The sequence below is a fragment of the Spermophilus citellus genome, assembly GCF_964194105.1.
Source record: "Spermophilus citellus genome assembly, chromosome: 18".
Taxonomy (NCBI): domain Eukaryota; kingdom Metazoa; phylum Chordata; class Mammalia; order Rodentia; family Sciuridae; genus Spermophilus; species Spermophilus citellus.
In genome coordinates, this window is record NC_138200.1 from 41,769,127 (window position 1) to 41,790,816 (window position 21,690).

A 21,690-nucleotide genomic window follows, 5' to 3' on the forward strand; every position below is an offset into this window, starting at 1 on the left:
ACCGCTGAAGTTATTGCTCAAAACTAGGGACCTGGTCTTGTCTTGCTTAAGCATCTCTGAGTCACCAGTGCCCATAATCTTCAACATGATTAACGAGATTTGAGAACAGGACAATCTGGAAGAAGTGGCATCTCCTTATACAAAACTTTTCTCTTTTTTTCACACCATGGCCCTGCCATTTATCTGTGGCCGTGGCTATATTACTTAACCCCTTCAAGTCCCATTATTCATCATCAAATGAAAATGGTATGGCTGGCCCCAGGGAATTGGTGAGAGAGCTAATCTTATAAAGCCCCTATTGTAAAGTACCCAGCACACAGTAGGTGCTTAATGGATGGCAGCTGTTATTGGTTGACTTACTCATTGATGTTTATAAATTAATTTACTTATCATTTGAATGTCTCAGGCCTAAGGATTTTTATGGAAGTTGTATTTGTCTTTCAGTTTATGCCTGTTCAAGTACCAAGTGATGCAGAAAAAAACGATCCTGTCCTTTTTGCCAATAGAGTCCGCAATTTAATGGCAGAGTAAGTGTCTGTATAAGATTTCAAGCAGTAAATAATTTGAAAATCATTGGTAAATGTCATTTAACATAGCTTTCAAATTCCTCCCCCACCCCCACTGAGGGCCTCAGTCTCCAGCTCACTTTGGTACTAAGCAAAATAACGTGCCCAGGGATGTGTATATTTTCCCCAGCTTCAGCCTCAAACTAATGGAAGTGAGTCTTTACCTGCAAGACCAGGGTAGCACAGCCAGAGGAGACCAATCTGCACTGTCCACAGGTGGATTCTCCCCAGCTGGCCCGTCACTGCAGGCAGCACCTCGCCTTGCCTTGGCTTCAGCAGCTCCTGCTAAGCACTCCACCCTTCCCCTTAGCTCCCCTGCAGCTGCCCACCCCTGAGGGTTTCAGAGTCATCAGGGCTGTGAGCACCACGAAGGGGAAGTTTGCAAAGGTTTGAAAAGATGCACAGAAAAGGAAAAAGGTTACTCTTGTGAAGGAATGGCTATAAATTTAGGATTTAGAAACTGCAAAACATAGGCATATATTTTCCTGCACTTAAGGGTGTTTTAGCTGGCTGGTATTCCAATTAGATAAATCACCCTGTCTTGTAATGAAAGCATGTGTTTTGCTACACCACCCAGGCAGCCTTGGCCCTCCAGATGTGCACCCCTGCCCAGGCACCACCTCCCTCAGTCATCAGTAGGAGGTTTGGAGCTAACAGACCTGCAGTATTTTTTTCCTCTTTAGTAAGAATTCAACAGGAACTCTGAATATAGCTGAAATTGGCCTTATAGCCTGATTATTCTGATTGAGATATATATTATATATATTATATAAAAAATATATATATAAAATATATATGCATACACAATCTTAATGTAATTCTGACATATGTACACATACATATCTTAATGTTTTATAGCAGAATAATAATTTTATATTCAAAATAGAACAAATGTATATCAAAAAATTTTTTTGTTTCTAGGTGTACTTAAGAATTCTTATTTTATCTAATTTCTAAACCAGCTACGAAATCTGCTTTTCTGTATTTTGTTTCTGATGTTTTCATACCAGTTTCTGTCCAAAAGTTACAAAACAAGTACAGGGAATTTAGATAATTTATACCAGATATTTTGGCTTCCCAAAAATGTGCCCCAAAGTAGAGAAGGGATTTGTTTAGGCAGTTTTTTCTTAATTTGTGAGGAGGCAGGGTATAATGGCCTTATTTAAAGAGTAAGAAAAACCTCGATCAGCTGCACAAAGTCCTCCCCAAAGTTCCTTCCCCTTGTGGGAAGTGCCCGTCTCCTGGCTTTGTTTGCTGTGAGACTGGGCAGGAAAGGAGGAGATAAGAGCATCTGGAAGTGGAAAGGAGCAAAGCAGGTGAGGGGGGGGGGGGCTGCAGTGGTGGTGGCAGAGGGTCACCAAGCACTGTGCTGGAACCTTCGCTTGCCTGGCGTCACCTCTAGCCACCCGTGAGGGAGAGAGGACGTGAACTCCGGGAACAGTCAGTCACCCCAAATCATAGGTGGTGCCTGGGCTGGAACTCACATCCACATTCCTGTTCCCCAAACCCAACCTTTTCATTATTATGCTGTACTGTTTATTATTATAATTCCTGAAATATTTAACATTTTTATTTTCCCTTTTAAGTATTCTTACACCAAATATATATGTTAATCAAAAACAGCCCAGAAAAACTATGTATAGAGAAAAAACTGCTTTATTCTAATTGTACTCAGTCAGTCTTCCTAGCAGTGATTTAACAAAGTCAAGTAAAATTGAAGACATAATCCTATGATTTTCATTAAATATTTGCAGATAAAATTTTAGTGAAGAAGAAGCTTCAGGAAATGATTACCATGTGTGGACAGCCTTTCTTCTTCTACTCGGTGTGCTTTGCAGTTCTCACTAATACACATCTTTTCTGATCCACCTCACTGCCGTCAGCCTCAGTCTCATTGAGCAGCGGTTAGGTAGAGAGGAATTCTGGTTTCCTTTGAGGAAAGGGAGGTGAGGTCTGCAAGAAATACCAGCTTAGTATCAATTTGCTTCAGTAATTTAGAAGATTGCTTTCAGGAAGAAGGTGACCTCTGGTTATGAAGGATGAAGAAGCACAGATGCTAAGGGTTTAGATGGACGGTCCACGTCCAGTGCACACAGATGCCGTTTATCTGTTCCAGCAGTGTCTCTACTAGCATTCTTATTTTGTCCTTAAACCTGGACAGTAATTGTTCCTATGTGCAGCCAAGAAAAATGAAGCTTGGGTTAATTGTCAGAAAGTTCACAGTTAGTAAAGGATTCCCAAAAAACTTTGACGTAAGTCTTCTGATTGCTTTCCATGAAACTCAAGTCAACAAAACAGAAATTATCAGCTATATGGACAGAAGCATGCAGACCTAACATTTTAGGGGCCCCAGTTAAGTCTTTGAAGAAGTAGAAAAGTATATCTCTTTGGCAAAGAAAGCCACAGCTACTGGCCTAAAAAGTAGTAAATACTTTTCCTTTTGCTATTATTTGTTGAACAGTTCAGAGCTGATGAAAAATCATTCCTACTTAAAAAAAAATTGAATTTCAGTTTTATTCTTGATGCTTCTAGAGCTCTGGGGATACCCGTGACAGATCATACCTACGAAGACTGCAGATTGATGATTTCAGCAGGACAGCTAACATTGCCCATGGAAGCCGGGTTGGTGGAATTTACTAAAATTAGCCAGAAATTAAAGTAAGTACATTTTAAAATTATTGTACTTTCATAAAGGTGTCCAAAAGGAATCTGAAATCCTGTGTGCTTATTTTCTTTTCCTTTATTGATGCTCAGTTCTAGGACCAGATGTTGTTTGTCAGGAAAGCCAGGGTCGTAAATTTACCGACTATTTTGTTCATCTAGTTTTGTTTTTTCAAAAATAGTTAGCTTCACCTGTAATCCCAGCTACTTGGGATGCAAAGGCAGGAAGATCATAAGTTTGAGACCAGCCTTGCCAACGTGAGACCCTGCCTCAAAATAATATTTAAAAAGGACTGGGAATGCAGCTCAGTGGTGAAGGGTTGGCCTAGTGTATATGAAGCCCTGGATCCAAATGCAAAAAAAAAAAAAAAGAAAAAAAAAAACCTTCCGGAGATCTGTTCACCAGTCCCAGGAAGAAACCAAAAGATAGTAAGCATGAATCCAGACAAATTGCCTCTCTACTCAAATAGCTCAGAACAGTTGCTCAGTCTTGCCCTCTGCTTACAGGGAGGACAGCATCATTAGGTGGTACTGGCATATGGTAGTCAGTACTTCCCATGGGGAACATAAATTGACCTGTGTAATGGAAATTCTGACCATCATTGAACATTCAATACTTTGCCTAGGTCAACTTTTTTCTTCTCTCTGGGTCTTTGTTATTATTACTTTTTTAAAAGGCACCTTTAAAAAATTTGTATTTTTGTGATCTAACTTAAACCATTTAGAACCTTCCCTTGGAGCTATCTGGTATGAAAGGTGTAACCCTCAAACCCTCTCATGTTCAATTCATCCTGTTCTCGACCCTGTTAGGAATTTGTACAACTAGACCTTGGCATCCTCCCTAGGAAGGAGCTGCAGAACCTGTTACTATATCAAAGCTCAATATTAAAATAAAACATTTCAACAAGTGATATAGAAAATGTATATAGATATAGAAAAATACCTTCTAGATAACAAAATGTTTTGTTACTATGTTCACAATGTTCCCTCGATTTGATAAATGTAGCCAGTCACTGAAATTGGATTTGTAAATATGCATTAGGCTACTTGTTGAGTTCTACAAGGCAAAGGCAGGATGTGAGGTAAGCTTCTGTATATGTTTTTTTTTATTGGTTGTTCAAAACCAGTATTTTTATCACCCTGAGAATTTCTCACATTTGAGGAAGTTCTAGTCTACCAAATCTCCTTCTCACAACATTTTCTGAAATACAATTTCATTATCATCCTGGAATTTCCTTGAAACAAGAATTATAACCTTTTGTAAAAACTCAGTAAATACTATTGATGTGCTAATAATGTTGAGGTTAAAATTTGCTTTTTGATTTTCTTCTCATAAGTCATTTATTGTTCCACCCCATTGTTTGTCTTATTTACTTTTTCTCTGTCAGATATTTAGTGTATTTTGAGTTATACAGATATGCTTTTAAAAACTAAATGCTTGCCTAATGTACAACATGTATTTGTATTTTTTTAAATTTTTCTTAATCTCCAACACACTGTTTTATATCTTTTCAACACATACTTTTAAATACCCATTTGATTCTCCCATTTGATTTCCTTTGAAAAAATGTATCAGATTCATATTTAATACATAAAATATTTTTCCCTCAGTCAAATGACTAGAACTGTCTATAAAATTTCCATGTCAACTGAAAAGAACTAGTAACATTTATATTTTTTGTTTAGATTGGATTGGGATGGCATCCGTAAGCATTTGGATGAATATGCGTCTATTGCACGTTCCTCAAAAGGTGGAAGAATTGGAATTGAAGAATTTGCTGAATATTTAAAATTACCTGTTTCCGATGTCTTGAGACAACTTTTTGCTCTCTTTGACAGGGTATGTTAAAATTCAATCTTATTTTATTCTACCAGTTTCCACAGAGCATGAGGAATATGGCAGGTATTCAGAGTACTTTAGACCAGTGTTAGAAGAATCAAAGCTGAACACCAGCCGTGGTGGCATGTGCCTGTAATCCCAGTGGCTTGGGAGCCTGAGGCAGGAGGAAGGAGAGTTCAAAGCCAGCCTCAGCAAAAGCAAGGCATTAAGCAACTCAGTGAGACCCTGTCTCTAAATACAATACAAAATAGGGCTGGGGATGTGGCTCAGTGGTTTTGCCCCTGAGTTCAATCCCCAATAACAAAAAAGAAAAAAAAAAAGAATCAAGGCTGAGCTTGTGGTTTAATTACATGATTTAATTTTTCCTAGCAACAACAATAATAATAATGTATGTGTGCAACATTTATGATATTGTCTATTTATTTTAAATACCGAGTGATAAATAAATATTGTGACCATATAGCCACATTTGTAATATGGAAATGGGAAAGTTTATATAATTGTCAAGAGTTTTAAAGTTTATATCTAAATTTACATATCAATCTCATGTGATAATGTTCTGTCCTGAGAGTTTCTGGATTTATCCAAAAGTATGTGAAGATCAAATAGATTTTATTTTTGGATGATGCTTTGTAACAAAGGTTTCAATTTTGTCACAAAAGTTTTAGTTAAACTCTTGGCTGCTTGTTAATTTTAAGTACATGTAATTAGTACATGCAATTGAATTGTCAAAAAATTTCCTAGAAAATATATCAAGATTTTAAACTCCCTGCTTTTTAGTTGTTTTCTAGCATATAAAATCAGTAGTAAAATGCACTCTTTGGGTTATAATTCTCTGAGTTCTAACAAATGCATAGAGGCGGGTAACTACCATTATGTTTAAAATACATAAGTTATACCCTGCTCCCCCCCAAAAAAAAATAATAATCCCATTGTAGTTATCTACTCATTTGTAGATAAGCTTTGGCCCCACCTGTAATGCTTGTCGATCACTAATTAGCTCTCGTCCCTGTAGTTTTACATTTTCCAGATGCCCTATAAATGGAATCATACACTATTATGGTCTTTTGAGTCTGTCTCCTTTCACTTAGCATAATGCATTTAAAATTCAGTCAGAGTGTTGGATGTCTGAATAGTTTCTCCCCTTTTATTACTGAGTAATATTCCATTGTATGGATGTACCATAGTTTATCTGTTCCTCTGTTGCAGAACATTTGCTTTGTGTCTAGTCATGGGTAATGATGAATACAGATATAATCTAAATGTTTGTGTATAGGTTTTTATATAAATGTTGACTTTAATTTCATTTCATTTGGGTAAATATCTAGGAGTATGAGCTCTTTATTTTTCCTTCTCAGTATATGACTGTTTTGCAATTGTTCCTAAGGGACATTTGTGTTGTAGGTAGAATTCCGACTTGACTGTTCTTCTAACAATTTAAAGACGTCCTCCTGTCTTTGATCTCCATGGTTTCACATCCTTACTGATTATTCTCCAAGTTTTGAATTTCCTCACCAGTCCTGCTGCTGGGGTGGCTTGGGCAGAGGTAGTTACTTTTTGTACTTTTGTTCAGTGATTCTCGTTGTAATTGGGAGAGAGAGGCTAAACTGGGCTTATTCCATTTTGGCTGGTACTGGAAGTCCCTGTATTAACTACCAGAAAAAGGTACTTTGCAAAGAAATTATAACTTGATGACAGATAGGACAGGGTATTTTTGTTTTACAGAGTACGCCAGTGTGCCTAATGACTTATTCTGTGATCTAACAGATGAATGATTCTTTACCGCGGTACTCTTCAGCAACCTCCTTCTATATGTAGGACCTGGGCCTCACTTCATTGCTTGCTCACAGCATACAAATAATTTGTTCTCCCTCATGAAATGACCATGTTTCGATGCTACAGTGTGACTATAAAGTGTAATGAAGATTTAGGGGAAAGGAGAAGGATGTCATTGGATTTAACTTTGTAAACTGGGAAATTAGAGATACCTTTTTCTTTGTATATTTTCTTGTCTTTTTACAAGATTTATGTGGCAGCTACCATGATGGCTGTAGACCCCATGCAATTTGAAATGGCATTTCTCTGTATGAATCTGGTGTCAGGAAGGAATATGGCAGGGACATACAAATAAGGACAGGACGGTGGTGATGGGGGGAATGAGAGGGACCCTAAACAGGGACAGAGGAGGAGTTTATAGCACATCTTAGACACTGTGCTCACTGGGATTTAAAAATCAACATTAAACACAGTATCTGTAGAGGTTGCCCTGTCCTAGAGGTGTCAAACTGTCATAGTTTGCAGTCACAGAATTGTTAGGACACTAGCTCTGACTCCTGATGATGGATGATAACCTATCAACAGCCCCACTGTTTCTATGGCACTGTTAATTTTAGGAAGATCTGGGAGTGGGGAGGGGCACAAAGCGAGCATTAAAACATTGGCTCACTTTGAACTGGAGCAGTCAGCTGACCCAGGCGCTTGGAGACCCTTGAGTAGTGTAGCCCACTGGTCAGTCGTGCTTCTCCATGGCTGCTTCCATAGGCTCTGATACCATTTATAACTGAGTTTTATTTTTTATTATATTTTTTTAAAGAGAGGGAGAGAGAATTTTTTAATATTTATTTTTTTAGTTTTCGGCGGACACAACATCTTTGTTGGTATGTGGTGCTGAGGATCGAACCTGGGCCGCATGCATGCCAGGCGAGCGCGATACCGCTTGAGCCACATCCCCAGCCCTATAACTGAGTTTTCTTCACTTCTTTAAATTATGTGATGTAGCCCCAGAGATGAACCTTAAGCTGATCTAGAAAATGCTTTTCTTGTGGATCTTCAACCTACTGGAAGATCAGGGAGAATAATGACTCAGGCTCTTGTTTCTCCCTCCCTCTACCCCTGTTTAGCACACCTACATGTCTGTGCCTGTGAAGTTCTCTGTTTTGAGAAGCTGAGCTATGCAATGTTGCCATGCCTTGGGCACATACCTGCTTCCACACGGTCTCCTGTGTTCAGTCTGTTAAAGGGACCTCGCTGAGGAACATTCGATGGGAAGAGCAAGGAGGCTGGGGCGCTCCGTGGTGATTTCTGTAGGAGTAGCCTATCTGGCTGCATTCAGTGCTTACCAGGGCTGGGGTGGGGGAGAGACCGGGCTGAGTTCCTGTCGCTCTCCAGCAGCTGTAACTTCTTGCAGTGCCAAACTCCCAAAGCCCCTCCCTCACCCCCTTCCCATTTTATCGCCTTCCTCTCCACTCCCCCACCTCTTTATTTTCCTTTCTCAGTCTTTCCCAAGTCTGTTACAGGTGTGGTTCAGATTTGGGGGATGGAGAAGGGATCTGGTTCTCTCTCCATCATTCCCTCACTCTTCTCAGTGTGTTCTTGGCTAGTCTACAAAAACTTCAAAATGGTTTCTGCCTTAGTTTGTCCTTAAAAATATGTTATTAGTTCCTTCTAGCATGTTCTTTAGAATCCCAAATATTTGGTGACAGACCGTTTGAAGGTCCAACAAAAATATAGCATTCATGATCCAAAGCAGAGCAGAGTTTACTAGTTTGGGATAATTTCTTTAGAAAGATTCAATCTCTTTGGAAAACAAAACAAACAAAACAAAAAACAAATCTTTTTATCTTTAGGTTCAAGTTAGCATCTTTAGCTTCATGAATATGTATTGAACACTCCAGATCAGAGGCTAATTAGGGATTCGCCAGAGTTGAGGACTGGAAAATGGTTTAAAATCACGACCTTCTCTCAGTGTCTTCATATTCCTAATTCAAATTAAGTACCACATATTTTGCTAGCACACTCGACGACGGGACTTAAAAGCATTTAATGAGATTAAGAAATAACACAGTCTAAATGAGAAGCAATTACAAAGCAGTAATTTTTACAGTTATAAAAGTGTCTGTGTCATTCATTTTGTTCTTCTTAAACTGTGCAGTTGAGTAAACCCGTATGCTGCCCTCATAGCAGTATCTCGTGTACTATGAGATAGCCCTCGAATATTTCAGTAAGAACGTAATTGTTGTTGTGAGTTTGCCAACACACCATGCTGTCTGACTTCTTGCTACTAGCACGCCTTCCACCCTCCATCTCAGGACGTGTCCAGCTTGATGTTCCACCTGACACCATGCCACAACAACGTGCGTGCTCCCTGCTCACAACCTATATTCCAAGCTATATTCCAGAGTCAGCCAAGTATTTTGGAAGCAAAATATTTTTGACTCTGCAGGCCATAAGGTCTCTGTTGCAAATATTCATCTCTGCCACTGAGGTATGAAGGCGGCCATAAAAAGTGCACAGACAAATGGGCATAACTGCACCCCAATAAAACTTTATCTCCCACAATGGCACCAGTCTGGATCTGGCCAACAGCTGTAATTTGCTGATTCCTGCTGTATCGCCTAAGCTGATGCAAACAAAGCATGCTGGCAGGTTTAAGGAATGGATTGAAGGATGCCAGTCCGTTCTTACAGTGACCACTGTTAACCTGTGGGATCCTCACACTGGATTGAAAGCAGATCACTGTGGATCTTAATCTGGACTAATCTGTGTTCCTCTTGTTAATATCCTCCCACAACTCTAACTAGTGGTATATCCTTCATCTTCACAAATGAGAGGAAAAGAAGGGGGAAGATCGATTTTCAGTTCCTCAGCTGTAGTCTGAGCCACTGTCCCTTGTTTTTACCAGTCCTCTTAGGATATAATAGAACGTTGCCTAGTAAAATTTAGACGGTTATTATTGCCAGTCTGTGAAAACAGTTGGACTAGTGCCATGAGGTTTCTTGTTTCTGCTAGCTAGTACTCGCTCGCTGCTTCTGGCATTGCGGTGTGCTTTGCTTAAATATTAGACAGGAAAAGTTTGTGTCTACTTTAGCACTTTGGCAACCCAGGCTTTGGGGCTATTGTAAACTTCTGTAAATCTTTTGTTACTGTTTCATTATGTGGAATGAATGTTTCTTTATCCCAAGTTCTTCCTGCCTGTCCTGTTCTTGGTATCAGTTCAAGTGTCAGTCTGGAGTGCCAGTAATAACAGGCGTCCCCTCTGCCCCTTCCTGTTCGGGAGGGAGGGTGTTGTCTCCTACAGGTTTTTTTCTCATGCTGAAAGTTGGGGCAGGATACCTAGGTGGCTTTAGTGATTGAAAATAAACTGTAAAATCTCTATCATTTAAATTTGCAGTTCAGATTTGATAAGTAATACAGTATTAAATAGTTCACATGAGAACGCATCTTGATTCCAATCTCAGTTTGCCGGGACTTGCATTGTGAAACCCGCTCTAATTCATATTATATAATTTGTTTTAGTAAAGGCTATGATTTTCTGGGTGGAACAGGTGAACTTTTCTATTCAGTCATCCTGAAAGCCAAGTCATTCTATATATCTGAGCCCTTTTCTCTTCAGTTCTCAGGTTGACTTGACTCCCATCAGCCCATCACTCTATTTTCTCTGTCTGAGGGCTGTTGAAATATCTGTTTAGACCTGAGAATCATGTACTTCATTTTTGGCTTTTCAATGCCTGTATAGCAGGAAGATGAACAGAGGAAGTGAAGGAGTCTGCAAAAAACTCAATCTTGACTTTTGAACTAAAGCAGATGATCAATGATTGGCCTCCTTCAAGACCTTAAGGAAGTAAAGAACAGAGCTCTGTAAAGAATGGGTTGCGTCAGACCCATCTAATTTCCTCTGATGACAAAGTGACAGTCCAAAATGATAAGGGAAAAATAGATATTATCTATATGGATTCTAGAAAGGCTTTTGATTTCATCCAATGTGACATTCTTATCAACAAATTAGGAGAGTCTGGTCTTGATCACATTGCAGTGAGGTGAAATTCCCACTTGTTCGAGAGGTTTGACCCAAACTCAGAGTCGTAGGTCCTTCTGTTAGTCTAAACCAGGTTCTTTTCTCCCTTCTTGGAGCTGTTTGAAGGAGCCACCTACTTGATGGGTTGAGATCAGGAATTCTTTGGAAAAACAGTCAGTGTGTCAAAGTGGGAATAAGGGTAAATACGCTTGTCTTCAAAATTGATGGAACCAGACTCAAGGTACAGAATGATTAAGTTGATATGTAGCCTGGAAAGGCTCAGGGACCAAAAGGACACTTAACTGAATGTAAGAGAAGGCCACTGCTGTCGCTGGAAATCTAGACTCGTAGAACTCGAGAGCTAGAGGAGCCTTGGGAGCACATTGCTCATCCTCTTCATTTGCTAGCCCAGGAAGGGGGTTGTATGCTGTTAGCATTGACTTAAAACAAAACTTCCTCGAAGCATATTTTACATACCATAGAATTTCCTTACTTCAAGTATATAATGCAATGATTTTTTTAAAAAATGTGTTTACCAAGTTGTGTAGCTATCACCAACGATCGGTGTTAGAACATTTTCATCAGCTCAGTATGACTTCTTGTGGCATTAACTGTAAATTCCTGTCAACTACTTATCTCCCAGCCCTAGGCAACCATTAATCTACTTTTTATTATTTTCTATAATCTATCTTTCTATAATCTTGCCTTTCTTTTCTGGCTATTTCATGTAAATGAGATCTTACAATATATGGTGTCTTGTGTTTGTTTTTTTCCTTCTATTTATTTATTTTTCTCTTTTATGGTACTGAGAATTGAACCAGGGCTTTGTACATGCTAGGTAAGCTCTACCACTGAGCTATAGCCCCTGATTCTTTCACTTAGCATAATGTTTGAGGTTCATCTATGTAACATGTATCAATAATTCATTCTAATTTATTGCTGAATAGTATCCCTTGATATGGATGTGTTCTGTTTTGTTTATCCAGTTGGTAGAAACTCAGGTTATCTCCACTTTGGGCTACTGTGAATAATGTCCTTGATAACATTCACGTCATTGTTTAAAGTTCAATAACTCTTCCTTCACAAATTTGCGTGAAATTCTCCATTAGGTGTGGTCTCTTCTTGTACCCTTTTTCTCCAAGGATGATCCGTAGAGTTCCCTCCAAGATGGAACTCTGGTTGTTATTAATGTTCTAATAAATAGCCTTAGGGGATTAGATAGATAGTCCAGAGAAGAAAAAGCTTGTTAATCTAATACCTGTCTTTTATTCTCTGATGGCTTATGAGAAACTGTTAACCAAATGTCCTCCTTCTTCACAGAAAATAAATAAGAGGGACTGAATTTAAATTGTAGCAAAAAAACTCACTTCAGGTGGGCCTAAGGAAGCACATTGTATGATAGTGGATGCTATCAAGTTAATTTGCAATATTACAAAACAAAGCCCATTCAGTTTCCTCTGAGAGAAGCTTCTGTGCATGCATTTAAATCCGTCCAAGGCCAGATGGCCTCTGTGAATCCTAAAAGCCAGGCAGTCTTTTTGTGGTACATTTCTTTGTGGTTAAGGAAGACATTTGTCTGTTGGTGTTCACAGAGATCATTTCATTGTACCCATGAAAAATAAAACTAGTCATTGGAGAGTTTTATTTAAACCACGGGCTATACCAGAAGGAGGCATGATATTCTCCCGTGTCCTAAAGATAGCAATGTCCCCTAGCTACTATTCTTTCCCAAATAATAGCAGGACTCATCATTACTCAGTTCTAGCACTATATGGCTTAAAAATTAATTTACAATGTATTAGACGAATGATCTTGAAAATGTATACTTGCTTAACTTTTCTGTTTTCTTTTTTTTTCATCTGGAATACTTTTATGATTTTAAGAGGAATTTTATGAAACCTAGATACCAAAACATATTTTATACAAATGTAGGAGATTAGTATTAATAGTAGAAATGTGAACATGGTCATCAGCTTATAACTACAACTAGTCCCTGTGGATCTACGTGCTGAGCACAGCAATGCTGTTGTATTTGCATTTGTATCCTAAGCACTGGATCTAAGACCTGATATAATAAATCAGATTGAATTTTTTTTTTATTGGTGCATTGTACTTATAGAGAATGTTGGGGTTTCACTGTGACATATTCATAGATATGTAAAAGTCTCTTTTGAATTACTTTGGAGTAAGCAGGGGAGATGCTATTATCATCATTTTGCAGACTTGAAATTAAGACCCAAAGTGCTACAATAGTTTAGTCTGTAAGTTCGTGATTTCACGAATACAATTTTTGAATACTTGGAAGACTAGAACTCTGACTCTACCTAATATCAAAGGTAGGGTTTCTCAAAGTATGCATGGGATTTCCGTTACAGACTGACTTCTGAAGATGCTAATTAAAAATAGAAAATCAGGGGAGGGGCAAGCAGAAAAAAACAAAACGATAGAGTACCGGGGATCCCAATAGGCAATTGTGTGACCCCGGAGACCTGGGCTGACTGATTCCCGCGGCCTGCCCCGCGGCCACAGAAGGCGGGGCGCCGCAGAGAAGTGATTAATTAGCAAGCAGGGAGAAAAGTGGCTGCCATTCGGTGGAACCCCGCCGGCCGAGCCTGCACTGACCCCTGGGCTGAGTACGGGATTTCAGACGGGGAAGGAAGCGATACAGTTCTATCCCCCACAACGGAAACAAAACAATAGAGTGCTGGGGTTCCCAATAGACACCCTCCACACCCAACAAACGGCAGGCCCAGAGTACAGTTTGAACTGCCGAGAGCCATCACTCAGGGGAAATCTGGTCTAGCAGGAGAAACCAGGGGACTAGAGGCCAGGCCCTCGTGACTGGGTGGCTGGAAACCGCAGGCCCGCCGGCGACAGTTCACCCACTGCCCGCGTAACTGGGCGGTAGGAGAACGCCCGCCCGCCGGCTACCGACCGCAGGACTGGATGCCTAGAGATCGCCCGCCCACCGGCGACAGCCAGCCCGCTGCCCGCGTGACTGGGCAGCTGGAGTCCACCCCCCGCCGGCGACCGATCACCCGCCCACTGCCTGAGATACTGGGCGGCTGGAGACTGCCCGCCTGCCTCGACCGGGAGCTGAAACCAAACAGAGTCAGTCCAGTCACACAGCCCCATTAGGACACCCCAGCAAGGAGCCTGGGGCCCGTAATAGCAGAGCAGTGACGTCACTGGAGCTCGGCCGTCGGAATTCCTTCCCAGCAGAATCCACGTTAGCAGGCACAGTTTAACAACACAAAGAAGAAATAACAGAGTAATATAGAACCAAAACAAATCTATAGAAGAGAGCAGAAACACGGCAATCAAATAGAGCTGGAAAGTAACGTGGACAATATGAGAAAACAAGGGAAAAATGGAGTACAAACAATGCAGGACAACTTAATTCTACAGGAGGACATAGAAACATCAGAAGCAGGGTTAGGGAAAGAACTCAAGGCATACCTAACTCGAATGGAAAGGAATATTAGAGAAGACATGAGACAGCAAGTCCAAGCAATAAAAGTATATTTTGAAAATGAATTAAACAAACAAATTCAAATGGCAAAGAACGAGCTCTACCAGGAGATAGAGATCTTAAAAAAAAAATCAAACAATAATCCTAGAATTGCAGGAAAATATAAGCCAAATTAAAAACTCAAACGAGAATATTACAAATAGACTTGATCAAGTAGAAGTCAGAACATCAGATAATGAAGACAAGGTTTATCAACTTGAAAAGAATATAGTCAACACAGAAAAGATGCTTAAATCCCACGAGCAATCTATTCAAGAGATATGGGATGTCATAAAAAAACCAAATTTGAGGGTCATCGGGATAGAAGAAGGCACAGAGACTCAAACCAAAGGAATGGACAGCATATTAAATGAAATAATTCTAGAAAACTTCCCAGAGATGAAAGATGAAATGGATTGCCAAATCCTGGAAGCCTACAGGACCCCAAACATTCAAAACCATAATAGACCAACTCCAAGACATATAATTATGAAGATAGCCAACGTACAGAACAAGGAGAGAATATTAAAAGCTACGAGAGAAAGGAGGCAGGTTACATTCAGGGGTAAACCAGTTAGGTTAACGACTGATTTCTCATCACAGACTTTGAAAGCGAGAAGATCCTGGAACAATGTATTCCAAATGCTGAAAAATAATGGATTCCAACCAAGAATACTGTATCCAGCAAAATTAAGCTTCAGATTTGACAATGAAATTAAAATCTTTCACGATAAACAAAAGCTAAAAGAATTCGCAGCAAGAAAACCAGCACTGCAAAGCATTTTGAGCAAAATACTACAAGAAGAGGAATTGAAAAACAGTGCCCAAAACTAACAGCAGGAGGTATCTCAGTAAAGGGGGAGGAAAATAACCAAAAAGTAAAACCAGCCAAACTAAAATAAATAAATAAAGAAGCATGACTGGAAGTACAAATCATATCTCAATTGTAACCTTAAATGTTAATGGCCTAAACTCACCAATCAAGAGACATAAGCTAGTAACCTGGATCAAAAAAACAAATCCAACAATATGCTGCCTTCAAGAGACTCATATGATAGGAAAAGACATACACAGGCTGAAGGTAAAAGGTTGGGAAAAATCATACCACTCACATGGCCCTCGGAAGCAAGCAGGAGTGGCCATTCTCATATTGAATAAAATCAACTTTAAACCTAAGTTAATCAAGAAGGATAAAGAAGGACACTATATACTGTTAAAAGGAACCATCCACCAACAAGACATAACAATTATCAATTTGTATGCACCAAACAATGGAGCTGCAACGTTCATAAAACAAACTCTCCTCAAGTTCAAGAGTCAAATAGACCACAACACAATAATTATGGGTGACTTCAACACACTGCTCTTGCCATTAGATCCTCTAGACAAAAACTGAATAAAGAAACTATAGAACTCAACAGCACAATCAATAACCTAGACTTAACTGACATATATAGAATATATCAACCATCATCAAGTGGATACACGTTCTTCTCAGCAGCACATGGATCCTACTCAAAGATAGACCATATATTATGCCATAAGGCAACTCTTAGTAAGTATAAAGGCGTGGAGATAATACCATGCACCATAGCTGATCACAATGGAATGAAATTGGAAATCAATGATAAAAGAAGGAAGGAAAAATCCTACATCACATGGAAAATGAACAATATGTTACTGAATGATCAATGGGTTACAGAAGACATAAAGGAGGAGATGAAAAAATTCTTAGAGACAAATGATAATACAGACACAACATACCGGAATCTATGGGACACAATGAAAGCAGTTTTAAGAGGAAAATTCATTTCTTGGAGTTCTTTCCTCAAAAAAAGAAAAAACCAACAAATAAATGAACTCACACTACACCTCAAAAACCTAGAAAAGGAAGAGCAAAACAACAGCAAATGTAGTAGAAGACAAGAAATAATTAAAATTAGAGCAGAAATCAACGAAATTGAAACAAAAAAAACCATTGAAAAATTGATAAAACTAAAAGTTGGTTCTTTGAAAAAATAAATAAGATAGATAGGCCCTTAGCCATGCTAACGAAGAGAAGAAGAGAGAGAACTCAAATTACCAACATACGGGATGAAAAAGGCAATATCACAACAGACACTACAGAAATACAGAAGATAATTAGAAAGTATTTTGAAACCCTATATTCCAATAAAATAGAAGATAGTGAAGATATCGATAAATTTCTTAAGGCATATGATCTGCCCAGATTGAGACAGGAAGACACACACAATTTAAACAGACCAATAACAAAGGAAGAAATAGAAGAAGCCATCAAAAGACTACCAACCAAGAAAAGCCCTGGACCGGATGGGTATACAGCGGAGTTCTACAAAACCTTCAAAGAAGAATTAATACCAATACTTTTCAAGCTATTTCAAGAAATAGAAAAAGAAGGAGCTCTTCCAAATTCATTCTATGAGGCCAACATCACTCTGATCCCAAAACCAGACAAAGACACTTAAAAGAAAGAAAACTACAGACCAATATCTCTAATGAACTTGGATGCAAAAATTCTCAATAAAATTCTGGCAAATCAAATACAAAAACACATCAAAAAACTTGTGCACCATGATCAAGTAGGATTCATCCCTGGGATGCAAGGCTGGTTCAATATACGGAAATCAATAAATGCTATTCACCACATCAATAGACTTAAAGACAAGAACCATATGATCATCTCGATAGATGCAGAAAAAGCATTTGACAAAGTATAGCATCCCTTTATGTTCAAAACACTAGAAAAACTAGGGATAACAGGAACTTACCTCAACATTGTAAAAGCTATATATGCTAAACCACAGGCTAGCATCATCCTAAACGGAGAAAAACTGAAGGCATTCCCTCTAACATCTGGAACAAGACAGGGATGCCCTCTATCACCACTTCTATTCAATTTAGTTCTCGAAGTACTAGCCAGAGCAATTAGACAGACAAAAGAAATTAAAGGCATAAAAATAGGAAAAGAAGAAATTAAACTATCGCTATTTGCGGATGACATGATAATACACTTAACAGACCCAAAAGGGTCTACAAAAAAGCTGCTAGAGTTAATAAATGAATTCAGCAAAGTAGCAGGTTATAAAATCAACACGCATAAATCAAAGGCATTCCTGTATATCAGCAACAAAACCTCTGAAATGGAAATAAGGAAAACCACTCCATTCACAATATCCTCAAAGAAAATAAGATACTTGGGAATCAACCTAACAAAAGAGGTGAAAGATTTATACAATGAAAACTACAGAACCCTAAAGAGAGAGATAGAAGAAGATCTCAGAAGATGGAAAAATGTACCCTGTTCATGGATAGGCAGAACTAACATCATCAAAATGGTGATATTACCCAAAGTTCTCTACAGGTTTAATGCGATGCCAATCAAAATCCCAACAGCATTTCTTGTAGAAATAGATAAAGCAATCATGAAATTCATATGGAAAAACAAAAGACCCAGAATAGCAAAAGGAATTCTAAGCAGGAAGTGTGAATCTGGAGGTATAGCGATACCAGAGTTCAAACTGTACTACAAAGCAATAGTAACAAAAACAGCATGGTACTGGTACCAAAACAGGCAGGTGGACCAATGGTACAGAATAGAGGACACAGAGACTAATCCACAAAGTTACAACTATCTTATATTTGATAAAGGGGCTAAAAACATGCAATGGAAGAAGGATAGCATCTTCAACAAATGGTGCTGGGAAAATTGGAAATCCATATGCAACAAAATGAAATTGAATCCCTTTCTCTCGCCATCCACAAAAGTTAACTGAAAATGGATCAATGCCGCAGTCTAGCTGGGCACAGAATCACGAGCCACTCAAGCAGGAACAAAACTTTATTTTTGAAAATGCCGCCAATACTCCGTACGTGCCCGGCAAGCAAACCGGTCCACCCACGCGGTTGCGTCTACCGGAACCGGAGCCCAGCACCTCCCCCGGAATTCCCTCCTACTGTCCTTCCCCAACCAATGGGAACTCTCCAGGAGTCCCGTAACATGAGTCCCATAGCAGGCCAAGGTGAACAGCAGGAGTCCAACTTCCATATGAATATAAATCTTAACATAATCATATCATCTCAATGGCTAGCTGGCGTCACCTTACAACCAAAAGTGCCATGCATCATATTATTTGGTTGTGGCTCCTAGCATCTGCCCCCTTCTGTTAAATTAAGCAACAGGCAATGTGGCTAGGGACTGTGCCTGTTAGGTATGTCCAATTCAACATATGGTTCTTACCCGTCATCGGAAAACTGACCTCTAGGCGTCAGCCTCCTGTCTTAGTTTGATACCACTGCAACTGAATCATACCCGTCACTGACTACTGGTCCAGTATATAGCCATACCTGTGGATAGGCCTATGCACCAGTGTGGGGGGGGTGAGGTTCTTTGCCTCACCTCAGTTGGCCCCCAAAATTAGACCATCACTAGTAGAAGGGAGGAGGATACAGAAATGCCACGACATCAAGTCAAGTCAATAGACGGCTCTTTAGGAAAAATTGCATCACTGGTGACACATCAGCAAAGATACGCCAGCACTTCCATAGTTCGCTGTATCAACAAATAGAGCACAATGCATACAAGTGATACATAGTCCAGGCAAGTTTTGTAAGCAGTTCAAAGTGGAGGAATCTATCAATATGTCCATATCCTCCCAAAATAAATCGACTCAGTGATTGAGCATTACTTGTTGAGTTATTATTCATTGATGCATCAGTTTATACAGTTTGTTCTGATAATTACTGAAGAAGTTGTAGTTTGGTTTCATCTTTGTCTTCACCGGCACTGGGATGAAAATAGGGATTGACAATGATGTTAAGAAAAGAAAAAAATGTAACATTTCAACAGGTATTAAGAAAACAATTTTTAGAACAATTTACATTATCCTGAACAGAATTATTAAATATAATGAAAAGGAAAGGTGAAAGTAGACAAACAGATCTGTTAACCTGCTTATTTGTACACATTTTAAAACAGTCTTCAACAGCTGTTTACCCAAATTAAATTAAACCATTAAAATCACGTGAATAATAAAAAAAAATTGGGATCCATATTTTTATGAGTGCTCCTCATATATGATATATGGACATACGTACATACAGACATACCACACAAAACAGAAATGTGCACACGTAACATACAACATATAAGACAATAGTAAAGGCCTTGTAGATTTATCTAGGTGAAATCTCCATTGCAATGTTTAAAAACTCCATAGTCAAAAAATAAAACTGATCAGAAAAACATTAATTTATGTCTGTATGAGCTCAAAAATAAAATGGAACTTTATGATGTGGGAAAAAGCAATAATAAAATAGATATTGAAAAAAGCATCCTGGTTGATCATTGTCGCAGATGTAAGAATAGCCAAGCTGGAGTTCTGGATATCAGCTGTTATGGATTTGAGTCAAATCATCTTCTTTTTCTGTAGAAATTGTTTTGGTTAATCTCTCTGGAATCCAAATCGGCTGCTGTTCTTCCTGTGGAAAAACACAGACAGAGCCCCAACTCCAGACTATCACTGGGTCCGGACCTTTCCATTGTCCTGTTAGAATATCCTTCCAAAGTACCTTAGGCTTATGTGCATTTTTTGGGTACAAATGTCTTTCCACAGCACTAAGCCCTGATGAATCCAAATTTAAAAAGTTTAGAGTAAAAAGGGTTATTTTAAGTTTATCTTTGGGGGATATATACCCCTTTCCAGATCAAGGAGCTAGATATCAAATCAGAGATGCTGCGTCTGATAGAAGAAAAAGTTGGCTCCGATCTACATATAGTGGGGTCGGGCTCCAAATCCCTTAATAGGACGCCCATAGCCCAAGAGTTAATAACAAGAATAAACAAATGGGACTTACTTAAACTAAAAAGTTTTTTCTCAGCAAGAGAAACAATAAAAGAGGTAAATAGAGAGCCTACATCCTGGGAACAAATTTTTACCCCTCACACCTCAGATAGAGCCCTAATATCCAGAATGTACAAAGAACTCAAAAAATTAAACAATAACAAATAACCCAATCAACAAATGGGCCAAGGACCTGAACAGACACTTCTCAGAGGAGGACATACAATCAATCAACAAGTACATGAAAAAATGCTCACCATCTCTAGCAATCAGAGAAATGCAAATCAAAACCACCCTAAGATACCATCTCACTCCAGTAAGATTGGCAGCCATTATGAAGTCAAACAACAATAAGTGTTGGAGGGGATGTGGGGAAAAGGGTACACTTGTACACTGCTGGTGGGACTGCAAAATGGTGAGGCCAATTTGGAAAGCAGTATGGAGATTCCTGGGAAAGCTGGGAATGGATCCACCATTTGACCCAGCTATTGCCCTTCTCGGACTATTCCCTGAGGACCTTAAAAGAGCGCACTATAGGGATACGGCCACATCAATGATTATAGCGGCACAATTCACAATAGCTAGACTGTGGAACCAACCTAGATGCCCTTCAATAGATGAATGGATAAAAAAAAATGTGGCATCTATACACAATGGAGTATTATGCAGCACTAAGAAATGACAAAATCATAGAATTTGCAGGGAAATGGATGGCATTAGAGCAGATTATGCTAAGTGAAGCTAGCCAAGCCCTAAAAAACAAATGCCAAATGTCTTCTTTGATATAAAGAGAGCAACTAAGAACAGAACAGGAAGGAAGAGCATGAGGAAAAGACTAACAGTAAACAAAGACGAATGGGGGGAGAGAAAGGGAGAGAGAAGGGAAAGCATATGGAAATGGTAGGAGACCTTCAATGATACACAAAATCATAAGAGGTTATGAGGGGCAAGGGGGAGTGGGAAAAAGGGGAGAGAATTGAACAACAGCAGAGGAGGTAGAGAGGGAAGATGGGAGGGGAGGGGAGGGGAGGGGAGGGGAGGGGGGATAATAGGGGATAGGAAAGGCAGCAGAATACAACAGTCACTAATATGCCATTATGCAATAATGTGAGTATGTAACAGATGTGATTCTGCAATCTGTGTTTGGGGTAAAAATGGGAGTTCAAAACCCAATTGAGTCTAATGTATGAAAGATGATATATCATGAGCTCTGTAATGTTTTGAATAATCAATAAAAAAAAATAGAAAATCAAATCTCACATGTAATGTTGAAGAAAGCATCCAAGTGTGGAAGCAAGCCAAAAAATCAGAAATAGAAGAGGAAACATAATATCAATTTTTATAGAAATAAAAAGGATTATAAGCAAGTGCTATGAACAACTATATGCTACCAAATTGGATAACTTAGATGAGACTGACAAATTCCTAGAAATACACAATCTAGTAAGACTGAATCC

At 39.1% G+C, this 21,690-nt stretch overlaps 1 protein-coding gene across 3 annotated transcripts in view; it reads left to right on the forward strand.

The window, feature by feature from the left end:
• The window catches only part of LPCAT2 (lysophosphatidylcholine acyltransferase 2), a 69,136-nt gene that overhangs the window by 27,053 nt on the left and 20,393 nt on the right, over window positions 1-21,690 (forward strand). For all 3 annotated transcript variants that reach the window (XM_081274611.1, XM_081274612.1, XM_081274613.1), the window contains 3 exons: window positions 445-527; window positions 3,099-3,224; window positions 4,914-5,067. In XM_081274611.1, coding sequence (XP_081130737.1) covers window positions 445-527; window positions 3,099-3,224; window positions 4,914-5,067 — 363 coding nt within the window. The remainder of the gene's footprint in view (window positions 1-444; window positions 528-3,098; window positions 3,225-4,913; window positions 5,068-21,690) is intronic.